The sequence below is a fragment of the Electrona antarctica genome (assembly GCF_951216825.1).
Source record: "Electrona antarctica genome assembly, chromosome: 17".
NCBI classification, from domain to species: domain Eukaryota; kingdom Metazoa; phylum Chordata; class Actinopteri; order Myctophiformes; family Myctophidae; genus Electrona; species Electrona antarctica.
The window spans coordinates 16665864-16690829 of NC_136798.1; the positions used below are offsets into that span (position 1 = coordinate 16665864).

Genomic DNA, 24966 nt, shown 5'->3' on the forward strand with positions numbered 1-24966 from the left:
AGGAACAAAAAAAGGAACCTCTGTGGCTTGGGAGAGGGAGAGGAGAAAATAAGGCAGTAATATGTGACGAAGGCTGCCATTAAAAAGGGGCCGAATGACAGATCTGAGCGTGGAGGGAGAGCAAAAAAAAGAATACAAAGTACAAAAAATAAAAAAAGAAGTGAGAGAGCTGAGACTTTGCCTCCGACTGCCAGGAACCTTCAGATGTTGACGTGTCACACGCCACCTGCTGTCACACTGCTGTGCACGTGTGGGTGTGTGCATGTGTGCTTGCGTACGTGTGTGTGTGTGTGTGTGTGCCTGCTCGTGATGTGTGCATGTGTGGGTGGGTGGTTGTGCACACACGTGCGTGCATGTGCATGTGTGGGTGTGCAGTGCACGTGTGTGCGTATGCGCGCGCGTGCGTGTGTGTGTGTGTGTGTGTGTGTGTGTGTGTGTGTGTGTGGGCGTGCGTGTGTGTGTGTGTGTGTGTGTGTGTATTGGGCATAGGGGGTGGCAGAGTGTGTGTTCAAGTAAGGGTTGTGTTTAAGCATTTGTGTATTTGTGTGTGTGTGGGTTGTAACAACTTGTAAGTGCATGAGCCTGCAGTGCGTGGTGTGCATGGTGTGTGTGTGTGTGTGTGTGTGGCTCTTTGATGGGATAGGGTGACAGTGCCCGGGGCTGAGGCCAGAAACATGCCAAAAAGAGGGCTTTCAGAGTTTCCACTCTTTTGTATATGCGTGTGCGTGTGTGTGTACCGTATGTGTGTTTGCAAGTGTGTGTGTGTGTGTGTGTGGCTGGCTGGGTGGGGGGGGGGGGGGGGGGGGGGATTTCTATGTGCATGTCAGCGTATGGATGTTTCTGCATGTGTGTACTGCATGTGGCACGTGCTCAGCGCTTGTGTACTGCGAGTTTACAGTCCATCTTTCAGAGCCATATCAGCTACAACTTAATTTCCACTCATCAGGCATGTTTGGGTGCAGCTGCCGGGCTCTGTAGAGCCATTGTGTCATTAGCTACCTTATTACTAGTAGTACTTCACTTTAATTCAAGCTTTCCACCAATCACGTCTTTCCCCCGCGGTCGGTCGGTCGACGAGCCTTTCCCAGACACGGTCCAAGAGCACCCCCGAGGCTCGCCGGTTTCCCCCCCCCTCCTCCCCCGAACCATCTATCACTCAATCAGGTCCGATCGGCTATTAATCAAACAACGAGCCGGCTCCTCGGAGGCCAGTTTGAAGGATTGGTTGGAAGGGAAGCCGGCAGGTCCAGAGTGGTATAGAGGGGCCGCGGCTGGGAACGGGAACCCTGTAAAGAGCGTTTGTCTTGGACCGAGCGCCTCTGTAGGTGCTAAAGACAATACAGACGGCCCGGAGGCCAGGGCCAACATTCCACTTTACACGTTCTAACCCCCCCTCCCCTCCTCTCCCCTCCGCCTTTCCTCTGTGTATTTCGTTGGGTCTGCTTCCTCTCTGCAAACTAGCCGGCTAGTTTCAAAATATTTATAGTACATCTGCAAGACATGCTGTTCTCATGTATCCAGGACCGTTTAGCCTCCCGTATTCATTATGCGAGGTAAAACTAATACCAGATTTATAGTTGGGGTCGGGAGGGGAAGGTGGGGGGGCGGCTTTGCTCTGGTCTGGTCTCCCTGTCCATTCCACGGGATGGAGGATGATTTATGGGAGGTGCGCGAGGCACAGGCAAGATGGATAGAGTGACTACGGAGAGAGGCGAACAGGCAGCGCTCCAGACGAGGGCTCGCAGGGGGGCTATCGGCTATCACAGGACCATTTCCCCAAAGTTCCCATTCATCTCCAACTGTACACTGGTCCGTTCTTCCACCGCTTCAATTGACCTCGGCCTACAGGCCGGCTCTCTGGCTAGACTAGAGGATGGTATAAGCGAGGATAGAGCGAGGGAGGGAATGATAATGGACTTCTGGATGGATGGAGAGAAGGAGAGTGGGAGGAAGGGAGGGATGGTATAGACGATATACAGGGAGAAAGACAGAAGGAAGAGGGAGGGAGGAGGGAGGGAGACGAGAGAGGCTGCATGTATATGTATGTGCATGGAAGCGGTGTGCAGGAATGTCCAGGTGCCTATAAGGCCCAAACCAATGTATAGAAGAGGGCCAAATTTGGGGGGGAAATATCCCGCTATAGGGATGCCCAATTGCGCACAGACATAAACATTTATACCGGAGAGAAGGCAAATCCACTCATAGAAATGGACAATATGCTAATGTTTTTTTTCCACCTTGGACAGGCCATTGAATAAATCTGTTTATCCTGGCTCCTCTCGGTGGTGGATGTTATCACAGGAATGGTCAATCATTGACAGTGAGTAAAGTCTACATTGAAAGGAAAAACAAAATCACACCCGTGTGAAGTGAGGAGCGCTCTTATCAAGAGTGTCTATTTGATCAAGAGACACTATATGACGTAAAAATCTCCATTCATTGTCAATGGGAATTGAATGTTTGTATAGGACGAAAGTAGTCGATTTGCTCAGACAACATGACCTAAAATTCCCCCTTCATTGTCAATGGGAATATAATGTTTGTGTAGGATGAAAATCTACACTAATAGCTGAATATAGGAGGGGCTAGCACCACGCAAAAAACCATGAACATGGGAAATTGCCTGGCATTGACTTTGCACCGCTACTATGTTTTCAGGGGGGCAATCAACATCAACATCATTGCAGAAACTCGGCCTGTATCCCTCACAAAGTGGCCAATCAGATAGACAGGAAACGAAAATAGCTCTTGAGAGGCTGAAAAGTATCGGGCATGCAGGCACTTCGGACGGCCGCAGTTGTGGGCAACAGCATCAAGCAACAGCACTCAAACCTCTGAGGGTTAGGGTCTCTCTCTCTCGCTCTCTCTCTTTCCCTCCCCTCCTTTCTGATCGTTTCCTGATCATCATCCAACTCCCTCTCATTCACCGTGGAGCAACTCCAAACTCTGAGGGCTGAACTCTTACAACCCGGAGCCCCTGCATGCGCACTAGATTGATTCCACGGCATTTAGATGTCAAAACGGGGCTTGGACCGGGCCGTTGGCTTCTGCGCACAGTTTGCCATGCATGGCTCAGGGTGGCTCGAGACATCTGCACATGTGACATCTGCACGAGCGACATCTGATGCCCTGGTGCGCTGCCGCTCGGGAGGGCCCACCCCACCCCACCCAAATCCCAGCGGAGCATGCATGCTCGAAGGAGTTAACGATTGAGGCTGACAGATCCAAGTCGCTCTGAGATGGCCCTCTGCCCAAAGCCTTAGCCTGTAATTACAGTGAGGCTTATTAGGACTACTGGTCAGCACTGAGTCACTGCAAGGTGGGCGGAGAGAGGGGGGGGGGGGGGGGGGGGGGGGGGGGGGGGGGCAGGGCGGGGTGGATGTTCACATACACAGCCTCCAGCCTGAGATGTCCTTAAAAACAGATGCCAGTCAGGGTTTTATTCCATAACATTAGTAATAACAATAATAAAACCCTTGAAGGACCGTGAAGGGGAAAACATTGTTTGACAGAATATGAATGGCTATTGTTACTATGATCAGGTGATCTCTGCCCCCTGTTCCTTTCTACAAACGAATCAAGACTTTCCGGCTATATTCCCAGGATGGAGGATGCTTCGCTCCGAGCCTCTAGGACAGGGATGACGCCTACTGCATGGTATTATAGCAAAAAAAATAGAAGCGAGTCCCGAGCAGCGAGACTCGGCGACTGCCGAGTCTCCCGGGGAACATCAATTACGTTGTGAAACGCTGTCCTTCAAATATGATCTATTTTGCGGTGTTGTGTTATGGCGTAGCCGAGAATCTAAATGTCTCACACATAAAAATCCCTCCCTGGCAACAGCCCTGTTGGGATGTGGTCTCGGGCTGACAATTAAATTGTCCGTCTTGGAGCGAGCTCTTTGCCGTGGAAGCACAAGATTTATAGTGGGCCGTTTTCGAGAATTGATAACGTTCAATGTTAAAACTGCATTTTTATGGCGTAATAGATCACGGCGATAGGCTGTGGCGTTCCTGAGAGACAGGAAATTGTCCCCAGTAGTTGCAGGACTCACAGACAGTCAGACGTGGAACCAACTCTAGACAATCCTGAAGATGATCGCTGTGTTGTGGGAAAGAAAACACTCCACACAGTGACAATGTGAGCACTGTTTCAAATATATATGGCATGGACAACATAAATGTGTTATAACTGGCAACCAAAACTACCACACACACAAAAACCCAGAACTTTCTCACCAACCAAAAAAGTAACACTGAAAACAATCTTTAAAGGCGAGCAATCGAAGTCTTGTGTATCTAGAAACGTCTTTCGGGCGTCTTTCCGTCCTGTGTCAGGAAGGAGTTTATTACCGTAAAGGAGGAGACAGAGAGGCAGGTACAGGGTAGAAGAAGTCATTAAACATTAAAACTGTGTTTACATTGGGAGTTCTTGTTATCAGTAATCGCCTCACACTGAGAGGCTGATGATGGGGTAATACTTAGGATGATGGGCCCTCAGGGTGTGCTTCTCCCTCTCTCTCTCTCTCTCTCTCTGAGGCTGTGTATAGTGTGTATGATCCCGTAACTTTCCTGGTCGCTAGAAAGAAAAACTTGAGTTCCCCCCAGCTTGGCCCTAATTGGCTAGACCGGAGTGGAGACAGGCTCCACACACTGATATGTGTGTCTGTATGTGTGTGTGTGTGTGTGTGTGTGTGCGCGCGCGCAACATGCATGTGTTTGTTTGCGTGTGTACACATAACCTGCCTTTGCATGTGTGCACTGTATGTGTTTGTGTCTGTATACAGTACAATGTGCATGTTATGTGACGTGCGGCATGTGCGTGTAATAGTGTTTTGCCTGGGTGTGCATGAGCGCGTGTGTGTGTGTGTGTGTGTGTGTCGGTTCGTGTATGTGCATGATATGTGATGCTCTTGTGCGTGTGTTTGCTTATGGGTCTCGGTGTGTGTGTGTGTGTGTGTGTGTGTGTGTGTGTGTGTGTGTGTGTGTGTGTGTGTGTGTGTGTGTGTGTAGCAGTAAAAGGGGCTGGCTCAGAGGTTCTGGTTAACCAGACAGTAATTTGGAGGCCCAGTGAAGACTCCCAGCAGTCTCTGTGTTTGTTTACCAGAAGGCCATGGCTCTACTGTTTTCTGCAGCGTTCACATGCTGCCGAAGGGGAGGGCTCACTTCACAGCCCTGTCTGTGTGTATAGATGATGTATAGGCTGCTGTATTATCACATTATAAGACCTGTCTGTGTGTATAGATGATGTATATTGTATAGGTTGTATTATCACATTATAAGACCTGTCTGTGTGTGTAGAATAAGACCTGAGTCCCATTCTATATACCTCCTGAATCACTAGTTCGCAACACTTTCAACATTTGAGTACCACAGACGAAAAACAGTCCAAATTTCAGCCTGACCCCTCCACGAAAAGGCCTCGTTGTCCTGACCCCTTATCTATCATTTATATATTATGGATCAATAGTGTGGACTTAGACTGTTATTCGTCTGTGGTACTTGTCCAAAAAAAGTAAAAAAATAGCAGATCTGCTATTTTTTAATAGCCAATGTTAAAATCTAAAAACGACACAGATGCTTTCCCGGTTTTGATGGGTATCCTATCTAATTATGACCGATATCCTATCTGCGGACTGACCTCATGCTTCCTTCTATGCATGAGGAGTCCAAGCTGCTTCTTTTCACCTGACAGGGGAGAGTTTCCCCGGCCGGACGTAGCGCGTGGAAGGAACACGTTATTCCGACCAGTTCCTTTCCCCTCCATCAGGCGCCACGGCTGGGGAAGGGCCCTTCTGACTAACTGTTTTGTAAAAGAAAGAAAAAAAAGGGGGGAAAAAGTGTGTTTTGTTATTGCCACTCACTCACTGCTGGTTGGTGAAACCTATTGGAAGAGTTTCCAGCTCTCATGACGGTAAAGAACAGTGGCATCTCTCCTGGTCCACTATTGAGCTCATACATCTTTTAAACTACGCCGCTGTAATTCAAGGCAACAAAATAACATACGTTTCCTATGCTTCCTTGAAACGGAAGCTTTGTCATGAATAAGAAAACACAAAGAGCTCGACTTCACACACCCACACACACACAAATGCACCAACACACAGTACACGCGCACAGAAAAATCCCCCAAACGTTAAAATGTGTTTGTCAGCAAAAAGGAAAGAAAATGACTGCTATTTCTGTTTGTGCTGAGAGTAATTCTCTGGAGACAGAACTGCATGCTCTCTGTCCCAATTGGGCTTTTTGTTTCCATCTCTCTACCCACCCGAGCAGGAATAAAAATAAAACAATAGAATTCAAAAGAGCACAACTCCTAGCCTGTCATTTAGCACTAACTCTCAATTGTTCTCTGTGAGCTGTCCTCCCTCCCTCCCTCCCTCCCTCACGCGTGTGCGCACACACACACACACACACACACACACACACACACACACACACACACACACACACACACACACACACACACACACACACACACACACACACACACACACACACACACACACAGTTCTATCATGACAAGAGGTTAAAAGAGACAAAGAGAGAGAGCGAGGGGGAGAGAAGCTTTGAGAGTATCACTCTAATAAAATATTCCCACTACGCTGAAATCTCCCGTTCCTCAGTCAGGAGAAGATAAGTGGAGGAGACCTGTTATTGGTCTGAGACCAAAAAACATGGAGAGGGAGAGAGAGAGAGAGAGAGGGGAAGAGAGAGAGAGAGAGATAGAGAGAGAGAGAGAGAGAGAGAGAGAGAGAGAGAGAGAGAGAGAGGGGAAGAGAGACTGAGGGGAAGAGAGAGTGAGGGGAGAAGAGAAAGAAAAACAGAGATGAAAGACAGGTACAGAGGGGGAGGAAAGCATGAGAAAACAAGCGAGAGAGTCTGAGAGAGAGAGAGAGAGAGAGAGAGAGAGAGGCCTATTTCCTCAGAGCACAGACAAGAGAGATGAAATTGAAGGAGAACAGAGCAAAACTGCGTCTAACAGCAGAGGCGGAATGAAGTGAAAGGTACAGACGTCTGTTGGAAGTGACAGGATTCAGGATGCGAGTCGGAGAGTCTGTTCCAGTTTGGATCACGCTCCAAATCGCGGCTTTGATTTTAGACAGCTTGAGTTGCTTGTCGAAGTGATACCATCAGTCGGATATTGATACCAAACAGTCTTCACACTCTGTAGCGAAACCTTTCGAGGCCAACTGAACTCTCGCATGTGTCTTTGTACTTGTTGTGAGGTACTTTTGTTTTTAAGCATTCTAATATAGTGGAGTTTGGCTGAAGCTTGCCACAAAGAATGAAGCCTTACACAAGACTTACAGACTTAACAAGTGTAACCAAATGGATATACACACACTTCCATTTATTTCCATTTGCACTTTCAGCGTTAAACACTAGAGAGAGAGAGAGCGAGAGAGAGAGAGCTCAATTGACCCTCATGCATTTTGAGTTCTTTCTCTCAGTGGCATGGGTGAGTGCCAATTTCTTTGTTCCTTTGTCCTACAGGGTAAAGAATCCCCATCTCACACTCTTTAACTTTATCCGTCCTTCCCTATGTATCTCCATGTCTATCTCTCTCTCTTTTACTTCATCACTTCTCCCCTAGCTCCATGTGTGTGTGTGTGTGTGTGTGTGTGTGTGTGTGTGTGTGTGTGTGTGTCTCTCTTTCTCTCTCCCCCTGCTCATTCAGAAAGCCACGTTCTTTTATAAATGAGCGCTATCCTCTCTGGCGTGGCCCGGTCCCCGGGGAGCAGTAACTACCAGCCCCACACACACACTGTCATGCACTTCAAAGCTTGGCACCCAACGACACACACCTACACACACACTCCTTCTATCCCTCCGCTGTCCCAGGGGCGTATAGGGTTTCACTGTGCATGTGTGCTTGAATGCTCCGCTGCCTGCGTGCGTGTGTGTGTGTGTGTGTGTGTGTATGTGCGTGCGTGCGTGCGTCTGTGTGTGTGTGTGTGTGTGTGTGTGGGGGGGGGGTCATATGCAGTGAGTGTCCACATGTGTGCACTGTTCCCATTTGCATTTGTGTCTGTGAGTGTGGGGGGCATATTAACATCTTTGTGCGGGCACGTTTGCACGCGCGGGTGCGTGAGTGTGTGTGCGTGCGTGTGTGTAATATGTGTCACAGGTGGTGAGATGCTGCCGACTCTGTGCTTGATTATTGCGGTGAGCAAAGCAACGCCACCCTATAACGTTTGTCATCGCCCTCTTCCTGAGAGCGTGGGAGGGAGGGAGGGAGGGAGGGAAGAAGCAGAGAAGGGGAAGGAAGCGAGAAGAGAAGAAGGTAATGGTGTAGAGTAGACTAGAGCGGTGGTTTTCAAACCTTTTTCATATCAAGGCCCATTATTTATTCAGCATTTGAGCCACGGACCACCAATTTGATGAGATTTAGCCTCTCAGACCCAAAACTAAAGAATATCTTGTTTGTCGTCGGATAAGATCTTGTGCACGTTTCCATGCTGTGTTGATGTTATACCATAAGGAGTGTTAACAGGCGAACGTTGATCCAAAATAACAATTCTTCTACGTTCTCTAATTGTGTAGACTTCTTGTAAATGAAGTCATGCAGATGTTTAACAATACATTAACTCTTGAGAGTGTGAAATGAAACCAAATGGACCCGTAATGGACCCGGGTCCATTTGGCTTCATTTTACGCTCTCAAGAGTTAAAGATCTATAAGGGTAGATTTGGTTACCAACTCTCCATCATTTAGCTGGGGACCACCTGGAACCCCCTCAAGGAAAACGACTGGACAGGAGAGGAGGCTTTAGAACGGTAAACGTTCTCCCCACACAGTGCCAGATGGAAGATGGTTGGTGAAACCAGTCTTTCTACTGTTGTTCAGTACGTCTCACCAGCACAAGAGCGTCCATTTCTTTATTACCCTGTCTCTCTCTCTACCGGTCCTTCTCCACTTGTCTCTCTATAGTTCACTAGAATACTGGAAAGCTCTCCTCAAAACACAGCCACCCTGGGCATATACACGCCACCCTGGGCATATACACACAGCCACCCTGGGCATATACACGCCACCCTGGGCATATACACGCGGCCAAAACCTGTAACCTTATTCCTACACTCCCAGTAAAACTACTGTATGCGTAACCCCTAAAACTTATTTGTAACCTTATTCTCTGTAAAACAAATAGAAGAATCACACCACCGAGCGGTCTTATACCTATTCTTCTCTCTCTGTGTTTCTATGTATTTGTCTCTGCTAGTCTACCCGTCTCTCTTTCTCTCTCTCTCTCTCTCTCTCTCTCTCTCTCTGACATTCATCTAAAACAGCAAAAACACTATTAAGCCTCTCTGTCTCTTTAACACTCTGATTGTATGTGAACTGCATGGCTTGGTCAATAAACATTCTCCGATTCGAATTGTGATTCACATAAACAAGGAAAACGTGCTTTGTCTATATCTATGTCTGTCCTTGGTTGCCTTTCTCCATGTCTCTCTCCCTCGCTTTCCCTCTCTCACTTATAATAGGCATAACAAAACTACACTGTCCCACTCCTGCTCCTTCCAACTCACTCTCTGTCCCTCTGTCTTGCACGCACGCACGGACACACACACACACACACACACACAGTATTCCCAGATCTCCATAAAAGAGTGTGTGTGTGTGTGTTTGTGTGTGTGTGTGTGTGTGGGCGTTTCCAGGTTGGGTGGGCGCTCTGCTGTTCAGGTGTGTATTTGATCTGTGGTGTTCACACCTCTGTGCTGTCAGAGGAGGAGGAGGGGGGGTGGGGGGTTTACTGTCCTGAACAGTGTGCGTGGGCAGGTAATTTGAGCAAATTAGGAGATGGGGCCTGCGCGGCGCTATTAATGACACCCCATCCCGTGCTGTATACGTCCAGCCATTGTTCCCCCTCCCTCGTTCACACACACCTTTCTTTTCTTTCTTCTTCCGCTCCCTGCGCCCCTCCAAACCCACCCACCCACCCACCTTCCCGTCCCATCTGCGCCCGCTGGCTCAACCCCTCTGCACTCCCCCACTCTCAATGTATATGGAATGCACATACACACACGTGCGCATACATGCGCGCACTCACACACACATATATACAGACACACAGATACACACACACACGCACGCGCACACACAAACGGTGTGTGGTGGTGGTGGTGGTGGTGGTGGGGGGGGGGGATTGGTTCCAGGTGCCAGTTTGAGTGAGCGCATTAATCAAGCGGACAGGTCCTCCTGTCACAGGAGACCCCCCCCCTCGCCCCTCCTACACACACACACACACACACACACACACACACACACACACACACACACACACACACACACACACACACACACACACACACACACACACACACACACACACACACACAGGGCCCCACACTCTAGGCTACTGTACAGTATACACCTAAAGCACACATCTCACCATACACAGGACTATGACATGACATGTGGATGTGAATAAATATGGTATTTGTTTGTCTCACTGCAGTATTGTGAAGGGCTAAATTGTTTCTTGTACCCTAATTGTGCTGCATTAGGCCATATTGACCACATTGCTATACTTATAGTATAGCTAAACACCCACAATAGCTACTTGTTGTAGATGTAAATGTCACAATGTCACATACATCTACTGTGAAAACGCATACTTATTCATTCACTTATACACATACTTTATTATATGTTTGGGACAAACTTGACCTTGCACATATCAATTACTGGCATTAGCCTGTTCCCAAACTCAACCGGTAATCTAAGACTGTTTGAGAAAAGCAGCCGATCCAAAATATCTACTGGGAAAACAACTTTTAGTCCGGGCTTTTTTCGTTTCCTTTAATTATCTATACGCAGTGATGAGTGATAAATGATTTTTTGTGACCTTTCAGAAGAAAAGGCGAGGCGTGAGATGTGATCCACGCCTGAAGAAAGAAAGCCCCCAGAAACAGTGTGCGTGTGTGTGTGTGTGTGTGTGTGTGTGTGTGTGTGTGTGTGTGTGTGTGTGTAGTTATCCCAGGCTGACAGCTCCAACCACCTATTGATCATTGTCACACTCACCGAGAAACCTTGCGAGTTGAGTTAAGCATCCAAATGATATTCCCCAGTACGGCGGTGTCGCTTGCCAAGCACGAGGAACAGACATAACTTGTAGATCTGTTCTTTGTGGCAACAAGCGACTCTCGTGCGTTGTTCTTCTCGTGCGCTCATGATGAGATGACTCAGTCAAAACCGCCGTCAAAGTCGATGGTTTTGTGTTACCAAATGTGTCTTTTAAATGCCGAAAAAGCTATACCAGTCTGCGGCAGAAAAAAAGAAAGAAGAAAGAGAAAGGAAGGAAGTCATACTAAAATCAACAGGCTTGCTTCTCTTGTGTAACCCAAATAAACGACGTTTGCATATTATGGCACGTATAAAGCATCTGAGAAGTGCTGGTGCATCATGCGAGCGACAATAAACAAGCTTGGTTGCAGCAAAGCCTTGAGTTATGATATTTTGCTTTCGTAGCCTAATATTTATGTCGTTTCAGTCAGTGGCTATTTTTCCTTACTGACTATAGCTCCTACAGTAACAGCATGGTTTAATAGCTATTGCAGTGTTTTGTTATTTAATTTACCCCCTTCTAGAAAATGTTTTGATGGCCACACCATCATAAGAAACTGTGATGATGATGGTGGTGGTGAAGAAGCTATTGTTGGTAAGTCTAGGATTGTAGCTACATTAAATAGGCTAATGTGTATAGGCCACTATATAATTTAAGTATAGGCCTATACTAGCCTGGGCTACTGGGCATTATTTTACATGCAGTGTGCTGGGGCTTCCATAATTTGCTATTTATAGACAGTAAACTTACATTTTAAACAAAATAACAATCATAAAATCACTACAGAATGTCAATGAATTGTATTCTTATAGCCTATTTCCATGTAGTCACTGCAGCGACTACAGTAGACACAGTTCCATCATCTACACTAATGTAAGATTCTGCTGGTAGTTTTTAGTACCGGTATGCTGCTGGTAGTTTTTAAGTACCGGTATATATGCTACTGGTAGTTTTTAGGTACCGGTATATATGCTACTGGTAGTTTTTAGGTACCGGTATATATGCTACTGGTAGTTTTTAGATATATGCTGCTGGTAGTTTTTAGGTACCGGTATATATGCTGCTGGTAGTTTTGAAGTACCGGTATATATGCTACTGGTAGTTTTTAGGTACCGGTATATATGCTACTGGTAGTTTTTAGATATATGCTGCTGGTAGTTTTTAGGTACCGGTATATATGCTACTGGTAGTTTTTAGATATATGCTGCTGGTAGTTTTTAGGTACAGTATATGCTATACTGGTAGTTTTGAGGTGTATGCTAGTTTTTAGGTATGTTGCTGGTAGTTTCTAGGTATATGCTGCTGGTAGTATTTAGGTATATGCTGCTGGTAGTTTTTAGGTATATGCTGCTGGTAGTTTTTAGGTATATGCTGCTGGTAGTTTTTAGGTATATGCTGCTGGTAGTTTTTAGGTATATGCTGCTGGTAGTTTTTAGGTATACGCTGCTGGTAGTATTTAGGTATATGCTGCTGGTAGTTTTTAGGTATACGCTGCTGGTAGTATTTAGGTATATGCTGCTGGTAGTTTTTAGGTATATGCTGCTGGTAGTTTTTAGGTATATGCTGCTGGTAGTTTTTAGGTATATGCTGCTGGTAGTTTTTAGGTATATGCTGCTGGTAGTTTTTAGGTATATGCTGCTGGTAGTTTTTAGGTATATGCTGCTGGTAGTTTTTAGGTATATGTTGCTGGTAGTTTCTAGCCATCTGAGTAGTTCATCTTCTCAGATGTTTTTAATTGTGTTGTTTACACAGAGGGTCGACTTAGACATTTTTTACCAAGGTACCTGGATGTGTGTGGATCTGAGTTTTGAGTCATGAAGTGGGATTTGTTTTATTTATTTAACATCCCATCAGCTGATCCTATCTTCTGATCAAGGCTACATTGCATTTGAATTGATGGAGATACCCTTTTCGTTCTCAATAATGAAATATCATGTTAATATCAAACTTTGCACGCACGCACGCACACGTGCACACACGCACACACACACACAGTATATATGGGGGATCCGACATTCCTTAGACTAACAAGGGGGGAAAAAGCTGCCCTCTCCCTGGTGCAGAGAGACAGAACAGGTAGGGCCTTGTGTAGGTGCCGCGACTGCACTCAAGCTCACATCGTTACACAGGGCTGAACCCAAACATTCAGGAGTCTTGCTTCGCACTCCATATTTCCCCCTTATAGAAACATGTATCACGCCTGTGGAGGCTGCATGCGCCGCTCTGGGCCTTTCCTCTCACATAGGAGTTTAACCCATTTAGACTTGACACCTGATTCTACAAATGTCTTCTAAATCATGACAGTTTTCTGAAAAACCTATATGTTTCTGTATCAGTGGTTCTCAACCTATTTGTCAAGGACCCCCAGAATTATATGTAATTGGCCGCGGACCCCCATCTCAAAATATGTTGTTCCAGGGAAGCAAATATTTTGAGTTAAAAACATTTGCTGTGAAAGAATATATGTTAAAAATGTGCACGTTTTCACGATTTCTCAAAGCATACACTTTTACTCAAGTACATTCTGAATGTGTGTCCGGGTAGCTCCATCGGTAGAGCACTCGCCTTTCGACTGCAAGGTCATGGGTTCGAACCTGGGCACCGCCAACTCAGCGTATGAAGAGTACTGCATGGGAGCTGATGGTAGGTGTTGCGCTCCACCTCAGCAATCCATCGCCCAGAGGTCTAGCGCATTGAAATAGAGTCCTGCACCCTGCAGGCTGATACCGACAATAAGCCTCTCTGACTTACTTATTTACATTCTGAATACGGGACTTCTACTTTCAAAATGTGTTCATCAGTTACATACCGAAGCAAAACCCTATACTTGCTCTCATGGTTGTAAGATTCCTTGCCAACGGATAAGATAAATCAGATAATGTTACATGAATGACTAAACACCCATGTCTAAATAGAATATAAAGTGGACAGCCAAAACGGGAGAAAAATGCATAGTTGGGAGAACATTAGATGCACTGGACAGAAACCTAGCCGTGTGAGGTAAGTATACGAGGGATATAACACTGGTGTTCTGTTTCATTATGTTTCATTATGGGGGAATGGCTTCCAAGATAGACCCATTTTCAAAGTGTTAGGTAGTTACTTCCTCTCCAAGGACTTATATCGGATCACTGTAATTCACCCAGCGTGATGCAATTGAAATGGATGAAGGGGCTCTTGTAAAGTGTGAAAATAGCACAGCAAAGCATTAAAAGGTCTCACAGGCTAATGCGACTGGCATTAAGCTACTCAGTAATTATGGCGTATTTAAAAAATCTGGGATATAGCCCACGTCAACGTTTGTAGAAGTATTATTATAATTATTATTGGAATACAGTTGGCGAAAGTGACTTTAATTTGACTAAAAAGGCACTGTTCGGTTTAAATTCGTTTTTTGTTTGAATTAAGCAACAGGCATATATAGTCCACATTAGCACATGAAGAGAGAGCTACTGAAAAAAACAGATCACATTTACAGATCATTATCACTTTGAAAAGAGAGTTCTTGGATATGATCTGTCAAATCGAACTTTACAGTAAGGTGCGTGGTAGCAACTGGCATCCCCATTGTAACATTGTGATTCGCCGGCAGCCCGGCAAGCATGTGGATGGTAGCTACTGTACATAAATAATAGCTACACTAACACAGAGCAGTGCCTTGGGGTGTATTTACTTTGTAGTCTCTGTTTGCTGTTGCAGTCTTCGCGTTACGGGGGAGCAACACGTGATCTCACCCTGTTGTAAGTCCTCTCTTTATGCTCTCCCACAATAACTTCAATAACTCCTCCATGCTTTGTTTGGCAGGATGACACACACGGAGAACGAATATGAATCAATGGCTGGGAGTCGGTGGCTGAGTGATCTGGAGATGACAACAAAGCACGTCAGGGGTAAAAACATCTTGCTGTACTGCCTGGGGATCAGGCATTCCCTGTTATATATATGCTTCTGGAGCGCTTGTTAGACACCAATTCATTATAGTCCGGTCCGGGATGTATATTGTAACACAGCTGTGGTGGTGTTTTAATTCTAATCAGTCAATCTTTCAATATTCAGTAGTTCGGACAGTTTCTCAACAGGTACTGTAGACCAGCTGTTCTTCCCCACCCTTTTATATATAATGATGAAAGGTGGAATATATGAGAGGTGCAAAATGGAAAAAGTAAAATCAGTGTAATTTTGATGTCCTTTTTTTAAAGAAATTACCTCAAGACATGCAAGCATTCGCACCAAAGTCGTGCATGCACCCAGACAAACACACACTCCCCAACCTTCACAACATTTCGTGCCACTGCAGTGCAGTCACTCACAGGTTACAGTGTTCCCATTCCACACGCATTTAAGTTTTGGCCTCAGGCTACATTTAAGGCCACAACCAACCGCATCATTCACTGCCATAGACAACCCAAGAATACAGACAAATTAATCTATCTCTTTTCACATGAACAGTCTACACCTCCCTGATTACCTCCAGCCTTGCGTTCAAGTAATGTAAACTGCTGGCACTAAATAGGTTCTAATACGCTGGTGCCTCCACCACCATATAGAGATCCCAAACAATCATACACACAGACACATTTTTGCTCCATCAATGAGCCTGCTAGGATTGAATAACATGTTTGCCTCAAAGGTACAATTAAGCAGTGCTAAATAGGGTTCCTTTGAGCTTGGGGTTGAGGAGGAGAAGTCTTCCCCGCACGGTAGCAGCCAGTGAAACCCCCCCAACCCCCCGAAACTCGGACTTTTTTTGTTGGTCAAATTACCTATTGATGATGGCTGGGCTTCATGTCTACTCCTAGGCCGGGGGAACAGGCTTGGGGTGGGAAAGGAGAGGAGCGGGGAGGGAAAGGGAAGGAGGATTTGTCTGGTTGGCTTTTTAAGATGTCTCCTTGCGTCTCCGAGACGCAGGCCTGTGGTTAGATCTGAAGGCAGCGCTTATGCAACAGAAGCCGCCTTTCTCAAGTACATATAGGGTTTCCCTGCAAATTATTGGGAGATTTTCTTTTTGGCGGTGGGGGGGGGGGGGGGGGGGACTTTTCCGCCCCCGAGTCTTCTGATATTTGCCCATGTCGTCCAAGCTTTCTTTTGATGATCTCAGTGTTCGTCTGCGTAAGCTTGTTTTCTTTTTCAGAGTTGTTTTTTATATTTCTCTTGCATGCACAACTTCACTAAATGATAATTGCTCCCATGACTTAATTGTCTACATGTAATTAAGTTTGTAATATAGTAAATAGGCACTAAAGTGTTCCCTGGAGAGCCACGGTGGTTGGGTGGGTGCCACACATGTTGAAGATTATTCCGCCCTCTCTCCATCTGCCAGTGTGAGAAGTTATAAAAAATGTATTCGAGGCAATTAAATCCAAATTGCTTGATGTAAATGCCAAGACAAATTTTAATGAGGCCTTTTCTTAATAGGAGTGTTTGCCCTCTCTCTCTTTCCCTCCATCTCTCTCTCCCTGACTCTCTCTCTCCCTCTCTAACTCTCTCTCTCTTCCTCTCTCTCTCTCAGTCTGCCTGATTTATCACTGGGAATGTACACTCAGGCCTAAATTAAAAATGTCCCTCAAAACTCAGACCGCGGGAATTGGAGTGAGCTGCTTTGTAAGCAGCAAAACAATATTTTCTAACTGGCGATCTCCTCGGCTGCTGGGAAACAATGTACAAAAAACAAAAACAAGAAGCACTCCAGAAAACGAAAACAAAACTCACAAAGCATGACCTGACCTTAAGTTAAACCATCTTTTTATTGTAATATAAAAATATATATAAATTGTGGAGAAACAACAACGAACTGAATTAAATTTAGCCTGTGTAATTCAAGCGGCACAGATAAAACTTTGTGTGGCTTTCCTATAAGGCTTAAATCTGACTTTGTATTTGAATCCAATTCAATTTAATAAAACTTAATCAAACGTAACTTGGTAAATCTCTCGGGCCAATCTCAATACCTCCACTGACCAAAAGGAAAATATAAAAAGTTGATGTTGCCAAGGTTAGCGGACCCCTACGTTCTAACTATACAGTATCCCAAAAATATAAACAGAAGAGAAATTACAGAGGTCTTATAAAAATGTGAGAATACGGACGTTCGTAAGGGGCTGCTTAACAGAATGGGTTTAACTGCCTCAACAGACCTTTACGGCCAGATCTTCCTCAACCGAGACAGCCTCAATTTCTAACATGGATTCATCTGTGATTATCACAACGCCAGTCACCAAACACATCGATCATTCGTCACCTTGTCTCTCAGGCACATAGTCTCCCATCCCGAGCATTGCCACACATCTGCCTCTCGAGTACCTCTCTTCCTCTGCCTTGTACTACAGCATGCTTTCAATTTCCTGCGGCACCGGGTTCCTCTCCGCGTTCTCCCGCGCTCCGACCCCGAGAGACGCACCGTGGGGTCAAGGGTTAACGTGGTAATAGGCGGTGGTGATTGGTAGAAGTAGCTCTCCCTCCCCTTGGCTTTCAGAGCACATTAGGCGGGCCACGCTTCTGTAGAGCCGGGGAGGCGAGCCGAGTGCAGCTGTGCGCCCGCCTGACCACGGAGCAGTTTTCCCAACGACTCCTTAAAAACATCTTTTAAACATTTGATTTGGACAGAGGAGCGGAGGATATGGAGCGGAGTGTGAGGGGAATCTATTAAATTGAGCGCCTCTCTCTCTCTGTCTGTCTGTCTATCTGTCTCTCTCTCTACCACACACACACACACACACACACACACACACACACACACACACACACACACACACACACACACACACACACACACACACACACACACACACACACACACACACACACACACACACACACACACACACACACACACACACACACACACACACACACGATCTCTCTCTCTCTCTCATCTTTCTTTCTCTCTCCCTAAGAATGATGAAGGCACCAAACTGTCTATATGAATTCAGAAAAAGGTCTGTCTGGTAAATTTAAAGCAGCATTAATTCTAGTTGTGATTTGGTGTATGATCAAATTAGCCAGTGTAAATAAGTTGTCACAATAGAATATATCATACCCAAAATAATATGAATATATATATATGTATATTATATATATATTATATATATGCAGCTACTGTTCAAAGATCTTGAAGCAATTACACCCTCATTTTCAGCAGAATTCACTTGGTGTGCCAAATAGCAGGACCTTTAATGTGGGCTCTGTAAAATATGTGGCAAAGGCTTAAAGTGATGTAAATGTATAGTGAATTTCAATGGAATAATAATAATAATAATAAAATGAAATATGTGTTCTAGGTAATCTTTATAAAAAAATGAATGTTTCTGTGCTAGTTCTAATATCATTAATATGCACACATAGCAAGGCTATAGATAATAGGACTATGTATCTGTTAGTGAGTTGTTAATAGCAAACCGTTTTTTTTAAAACTTTTGTAATCATTTGCGAAGTTGAGATTTTAGTTAAAAAAAGTGTTTAAACTCTATGACTTTCACTGAAATAAGATAACTCAATTTCCACACGCTGTGCCATCTCGTTTCTCAAATAAGGAGCCATATCCGTGTGCATTTTTATTTTATAGATGATAAATGTTCTTAGAGGTTTCTAAATGAGAGGGTAGACTTTCTAGACATCATAAACGCTCAAAAATAAGAGCGGCCTGTGTACGGACAAGTTCAGCAAGTTCAGCGAGACCTTCTGCATGTGGGCTGACTAATCAATACTCCTGGCCTACGCACTTAGACCCAACACAGACACCCAACACAAGCTCTTGGGGCCAAACAACCCTCTAATCCCAACATCTTGTTCCAATGCTCGACTGTAAACTGTGCTGTACAGCGACTGTTTACGTTTGTCAGAAATATCACCCCGTGCTTTTGTTTTTGGTTCCGCAATGGCATCGCTTTTAAATGCAGGGCTGTGTGTTGCACAACATGTCATCTACTCTACTCAGAAATATTTATAAACAATACGCAGAGTAAATACTGGGATCTCTAAATGCGGAGAGAGCTCCCCCCCCCTTTCTAGATTTGAGCACCACAAAACCCTTGATGATACTGTAGTTGGGTCTTTCTCGCACCACAAGCCCTTTTGTTGATAACTACGCTCTTTGATAACCGTAGCTGATCTCCTCCACTCCGCTGGATCCAAACCCTCTGAAAACCCTCGATATATGCCTCCGAAATCTTCAACCCCTGGACCCCCCGAACCTTCAACGCCCCAAACCTCAAGACCAAGACGTGAAGCCCACTGTCCGCGACGCGAGCCCCCAGCCAGCCCGCCACCTGTATGCACAGCAACCCCAGGACAGCAATCAGTCAAGTAGGCTGTAGTGTACTCACCCCAGAAGAAGTTCTGTTGACATGGTGTCACTGTGCTGAAGAGGCTGTTTGATGCCATAGTTGCTTCTGGTTGCAGTGGCGAACCCTTTCGTTCCTCTGTGGTTTCCGTGACCCTTGACACGTCCTAAACCAAGAGCACGCAGCATGTCATGGAGATGCTTTTGAAAAAAAAAAAGGCAGGAAAAAAAAGGCAAAACCCATCCACAAGAAATGCTTTTTCGTATCAACTATTTGGAAGACCACAAGTAACAACCAGGTCTGGTTTTATAAGGAAAAAAAAAAAGAAAAACTATGAAGAGGCAAATATCGCGTCTGCGGATGGATCAGATGGTGTCGGACTTTGCTTGCTTGGCGAGTGTGGTTGGAGACGTACTTACTCGCTTAGCGCCGTCCCTGTGACTGGTGCCGGCCCGCGACGATTAACCATTTACACTCCTCGGGGTCGCCCTCAAAACACCAAACCTCCGAGCCGCACGTCTGTGGTTCTGTGGTTGTTTGGGGAGGCGAGCGCGGAGCCCTCACACAACCCAACAGGCACCAGCTTTAAAACTCGTCTCTTTCCTGCCCTCCATGTGCTGTCACTGGAGAGCCCTGGTCACGTGGCGCGCCGCGTCATCATCACACACACAGCAACACAACAGTCGAGTGGGACGGACAGCCTACCGTTGTGGCTTACTTCCCTTCTTCTCTCCTCTGTTTTTTCCCCCTCCTTCTTCCTCTCTCTTCTCCACTCTTCTCTTCTCCTCTCCTCTCCACTCCTCTTCTCTTCTGGCTCCCTCCTTCTCTCTCTCTCTTCCCTCTGCGCGTGGTGCAGCAGCAGCAGCTCTTCCAGCCTCTCTGGGGTGGGGTGGGGTGTGGAGAGGGGGGGGGGGGGGGGGGGTATGAAGCTCTCATGAGTCAGGAGCCTTCAGAGGGGGGCCGGCGTGCACGTAAACCCCCCCACCACCACCACCACCCACCACCACCAGCCTCCTCCTCGGCATATGGGGAGCAGCGATCTCTCTGCCTCTCTACCTCCGTTCACTCTTTCATTACCCCCTTCTCACTTACTCCCTCTCTCCCTGTCTCTCTCTCTCTCTCTTCCTTTAAGTTGGCTGGTGCTCTGAGCTGGGAGAGCTGAGCTTGGTAAGACTTGAAGGGTGTGAGCGAGGAGCGAATAGCTGGCACAGTCTGTGTGACTGTGCGCCGTGAGTAAGCGCACGCACGCACGTGCGCGCGTGTGTGTGTGTGAGAGACAGAGGGAGTTTGTGTGTGCGCGTGAAGGCTTGTTGCCGAGACTGAGAGAGAGAGAGAGAGAGCGAGAGAGAGAAGCGAGGGAGGGAGGGAGGGAATTGAAACACGCTCTGGGTAAGTGTGCGTAATGTGTGTGTGTGTGTGTGTGTGTGTGTGTGTGTGTGTGTGTGTGTGTGTGTGTGTGTGTGTGTGTGTGTGTGTGTGTGTGTGTGTGAGAGAGCTTAAACTGTGCTTATTTACAGAATACAATTTACAATTTACAATTTAGGCATTTAGCAGACGCTCTTAATCCAGAGCGACTTACATTAAGCAATAACAAAAAGCATGGCATACATCACATGTATAAAAAGTAGTTATCATGAATCATGCGTAAACTAAGAACGTAACAGTGGAGTATCTATGTAAACTATACATACTATACTATATAATATATTATACATGTGTACTATAAAGTGCTATGACTACATAAAGTGCAATTCTAGAGCTGTCTACATAACAAGCTATAAGTCTGTTTAAAATACTATCTAAGTCTACATAATGTGCTATCTAAGGGGCTAGGCTAGGGCAAGTGCTACGGGCCATGGTGGAGTCTGAAGAGGTGGGTTTTCAGACTACGGCGGAAGATTGGGAGTGAGGCTGCAGTTCTGACTGCAATGGGAAGTGCATTCCATAGTTTTGGAGCCAGAAGGGAGAAGAGTTTGGGACGTGTGGAGCGTTGTCCCGGCGTTTTTAGTGAAGGTACCTCCAGCTTCCCTGCGTTGGCTGATCTGAGTGAGCGGGAGGGTTTGTAGGGTACGATCATACTTGTGAGATATGGGGGGGCCATGCCTTTGGTTGCTTTGAATGCCAGCATCAGAGTTTTGTATTCTGTGCGGGCAGCGACCGGGAGCCAATGGAGCGAGCGGAGAAGGGGGGAGACGTGTGAGAATTTAGGTTGGTTGAAGACCAAGCGTGCTGCGGCATTTTGGATCAGTTGGAGGGGCTTAATTAGAATAGTGGTGTGTCAGACTGTTCCTCCTCCAGAGTCATTCTTCTGTTTCACTCATTAACGTCTTGAACGTGATGCGTTAAAGCCTCATTTGTTGCGCACTGTGTTGTGGACGGGAAATCTACAGATCTACAAGCTCACAACACGTCACAATATGACGCGTTGGGGGCTTGTAGATTTGCCTTGATATGTGACAGTATAGTGTGAAATCAGGTTTTACTGTGTCTTGTGTTACTGTGTACTATATTTCTGTTGAGTGGTTTAACGTGTGTGTGTGTGTGTGTGTGTGTGTGTGTGTGTGTGTGTGTGTGTGTGTGTGTGTGTGTGTGTGTGTGTGTGTGTGTGTGTGTGTGTGCGCGCGCGCGTGTACTGCACAGTATGTGAGAGAATAAAGGAGAGAAAGATTGTTTTTTGCGTATGCATTTTTGCGTATGCATCTCTGTGTTTGTGTTTGTTTGTGTGTGTGCGCGCGTGTGTGTGTGTGTGCATGTGTGTGTGTGTGTGTGTGTGTGTGCGTACGTGTTGTCTAAGGGGGATGAGTTGGCTGCATTCTAATTGGTTCCCACAGCAGCGACAGACGGGGGCGATTCCTGTAAGAGGTTGTAAATCATGGCCACCTGTCTCCCTTCTGAAAGAGGTGCCTTCTGACACGCACACACCACACACACACACACACACACACACACACACACACACACACACACACACACACACACACACACACACACACACACACACACACACACACACACACACACACACACACACACACACACACACACACACACACACACACACACACACACAATTGCATAATTGGCCTCACAGCCAGCATCTCTATTCTGTACAAATAGCCCATCACCTATGAATAATTTTACACACCCCCCTGCACAACATGCATGCACACAGACACACACACACACACACACACACACACACACACACACACACACACACACACACACACACACACACACACACACACACACACACACACACACACACACACACACACACACACACACACACACACACACTCTCTCGCTCTCTCTTACCTGGCGGCATTGCATCGCCTGTCTTTGATCAGTGATCACAGGCGTTGGTTAAAAACAGATCAAATATGCAGACAGGCTAAAGGAATGTGTGGTATGTACCTGCAGCATTCTGTGTTCCAGGCATTCACTCCACCGCTCTGCCTTCTAGCCAGCAGGCAGAACTAAGTACAACATCCATCCACCCTTAACAATTCCCCCGGGTACATTGTAAAAGCCAGTGTTTAACCACATGAACGCTATACTGTAGCATCCCCATATATTTCTGCAGGGATGAACATTTGTCGAAAATGCCAGATCTATAAAGATGTTTTTGGCGAAGGTATATTTAGCGTAAGAGCGAGAACAGAAAAAAGCCTAGACTATAGAGGCCTGCAGGGTACTCCGGCCAACTACGTGTATAGAGTTTAATTTTTATTGACAAAAATGCATAATACATTAACATATCGTCGCTGTCAGGCAGAAAACTCTCATCTCCGTTCAAACTGTTTTCTTCTTCGTAAATCAACGTCCTACTTCTTCATACTACATCAGGGGTGGGCAACTGGCGGCCCGGGGGCCACATGCGGCCCCCACCTTCACTTAATGCGGCCCTCAGGTTAATGTCAGAATACTGATTATAATATTGGTTTCAGCTGTTTCCACAACATGCAAACATGACCCGCTTTAATTACTTACAGTCTAAATTAGTAGCGCATTGCTCAAGTATAATTAAAGGCATTTGAAATTACATAAACATGTTAATTTTCAGGCTTCCAATTCAAAAATAGCAAAAAATAATTCAAGATTTCAATTCGAATATAGCTAAAATAGCCGATCTACAAGCTTGTAGATCGGCTATTTTTGCTACGACGGTAATATATGGCCCTAGGGAGTGAGTGTGGAAATATAGTGGCCCTCTCAATCGTCAAAGTTGCCCAGCCCTGTACTACATCATCACAAAAAGTAGCAGATCCGCAAGTGAACTGTTTAGCTTGTAGATATGAAGTGAACTGTTTAGCTTGTAGATATGCAACTTCTTCTGTTTTTGAATTGTGAAAAGAAAGTTTTGGACATATGAGGTTTCCACCCGACAGAGACAATTACTGTAACACATGCAGAGGAAATGTACCACTTAATAAATGCTTTGCATTAATTTAGCAGTGTAGTTGTTGTCAATTGTTGTCAGTTGTTGTATAGTTACAACCTCGTTAGTCAGTTTATTTTGCACGTGAATGAATGAAACATTTGATTGAAACACATGAATGAAACATGTGATTCTTCTTAGATGGAATAGAAAATGCTATAAGATTGACATAATAGTGATAATAATCATAATAAAATACCAACAGCCTAATAATAATTCGCACAGTTACACTGAAAAATGGTGTAATCAAATTCCTCATAATGTGTAACTAGGCCAACAAAGTGTTTAATTCTGTATTTTGATGCTGATAGGGTGAGAGAAACACGTTAAAGCTTGAATTATACTGCGTTGACGCGTGGTAAAAAAAATTGTATTTGTAGACAATATAATTACACTATTGAAACCAGGACACAAAACAAAATATAGCCAAATTGGGCCAGATTAAATCAACGTGACATTAAATCAAAGCAAAGTTAATTGTTTAGCTTGACCCTGAAAATCCTGCTATGTCTTGCATAGCCCTGGGGATATGACCCCATTAGAGATCAAGAAAACATTTGTCTGAGCAATTAAGCCACACCGCAAACCAAATGAAAAGATTAAATTTTATTTTGATGTTATCACAGTAAACAGTGTCTTCAATTGAAGCCAAACATGTTTGTTTCTAGTCACTCATGTGGAGCCGAATTCTTTTTTTCTTTGCATGAAGCAAATCTCTGTCCCTTTATATAATTTTAGCAAGAAAAAAAAAAGGTCTGGAATAAAAACACGCTTGAATATAAAATATAAACAATCCTCCGCAAAAAAAAAAAAAAAAAAAATCCAAGGCACAACGGCAATTCCACAAGTATTTGCCACCTACCGTATTTTTGTGCCGCAAAACATTTTCCTTGGCCCTGCGCTTTGTAAATATTTGCTGTCTAAAACAAGAACATGTCTCTGGACCCGCGGTGCATGTTACAGAATCCGTAGGGACGGACTATTTAAAAATTCTGCCATTGGCACTTTGTAAACACACCAAATATGATAGAACATATGCAGTATCTGTTTCCAATCCCAGATTTAATGGGCTGTGTCACCCGGATAGTTTGCCTTTGCACTGAAATGTACTCAGAGCTTCTCTGCATATCATTTAATTTAATCTCAAGATACCTAGAAGCATTGCTGGCTATT

The 24966-nt window shown here is 45.3% G+C and overlaps 1 protein-coding gene across 1 annotated transcript in view; it reads right to left on the bottom strand.

Moving 5' to 3' along the window:
- Window positions 1-19467, bottom strand: part of runx2b (RUNX family transcription factor 2b) — a gene marked incomplete at both ends in the record, with an annotated part of 57923 nt that extends 38456 nt beyond the window's left edge. The window contains one exon of the mRNA XM_079526005.1: window positions 19395-19467. Coding sequence (XP_079382131.1) covers window positions 19395-19452 — 58 coding nt within the window. The remainder of the gene's footprint in view (window positions 1-19394) is intronic.
- Between the last annotated feature and the right edge of the window lie 5499 nt (window positions 19468-24966).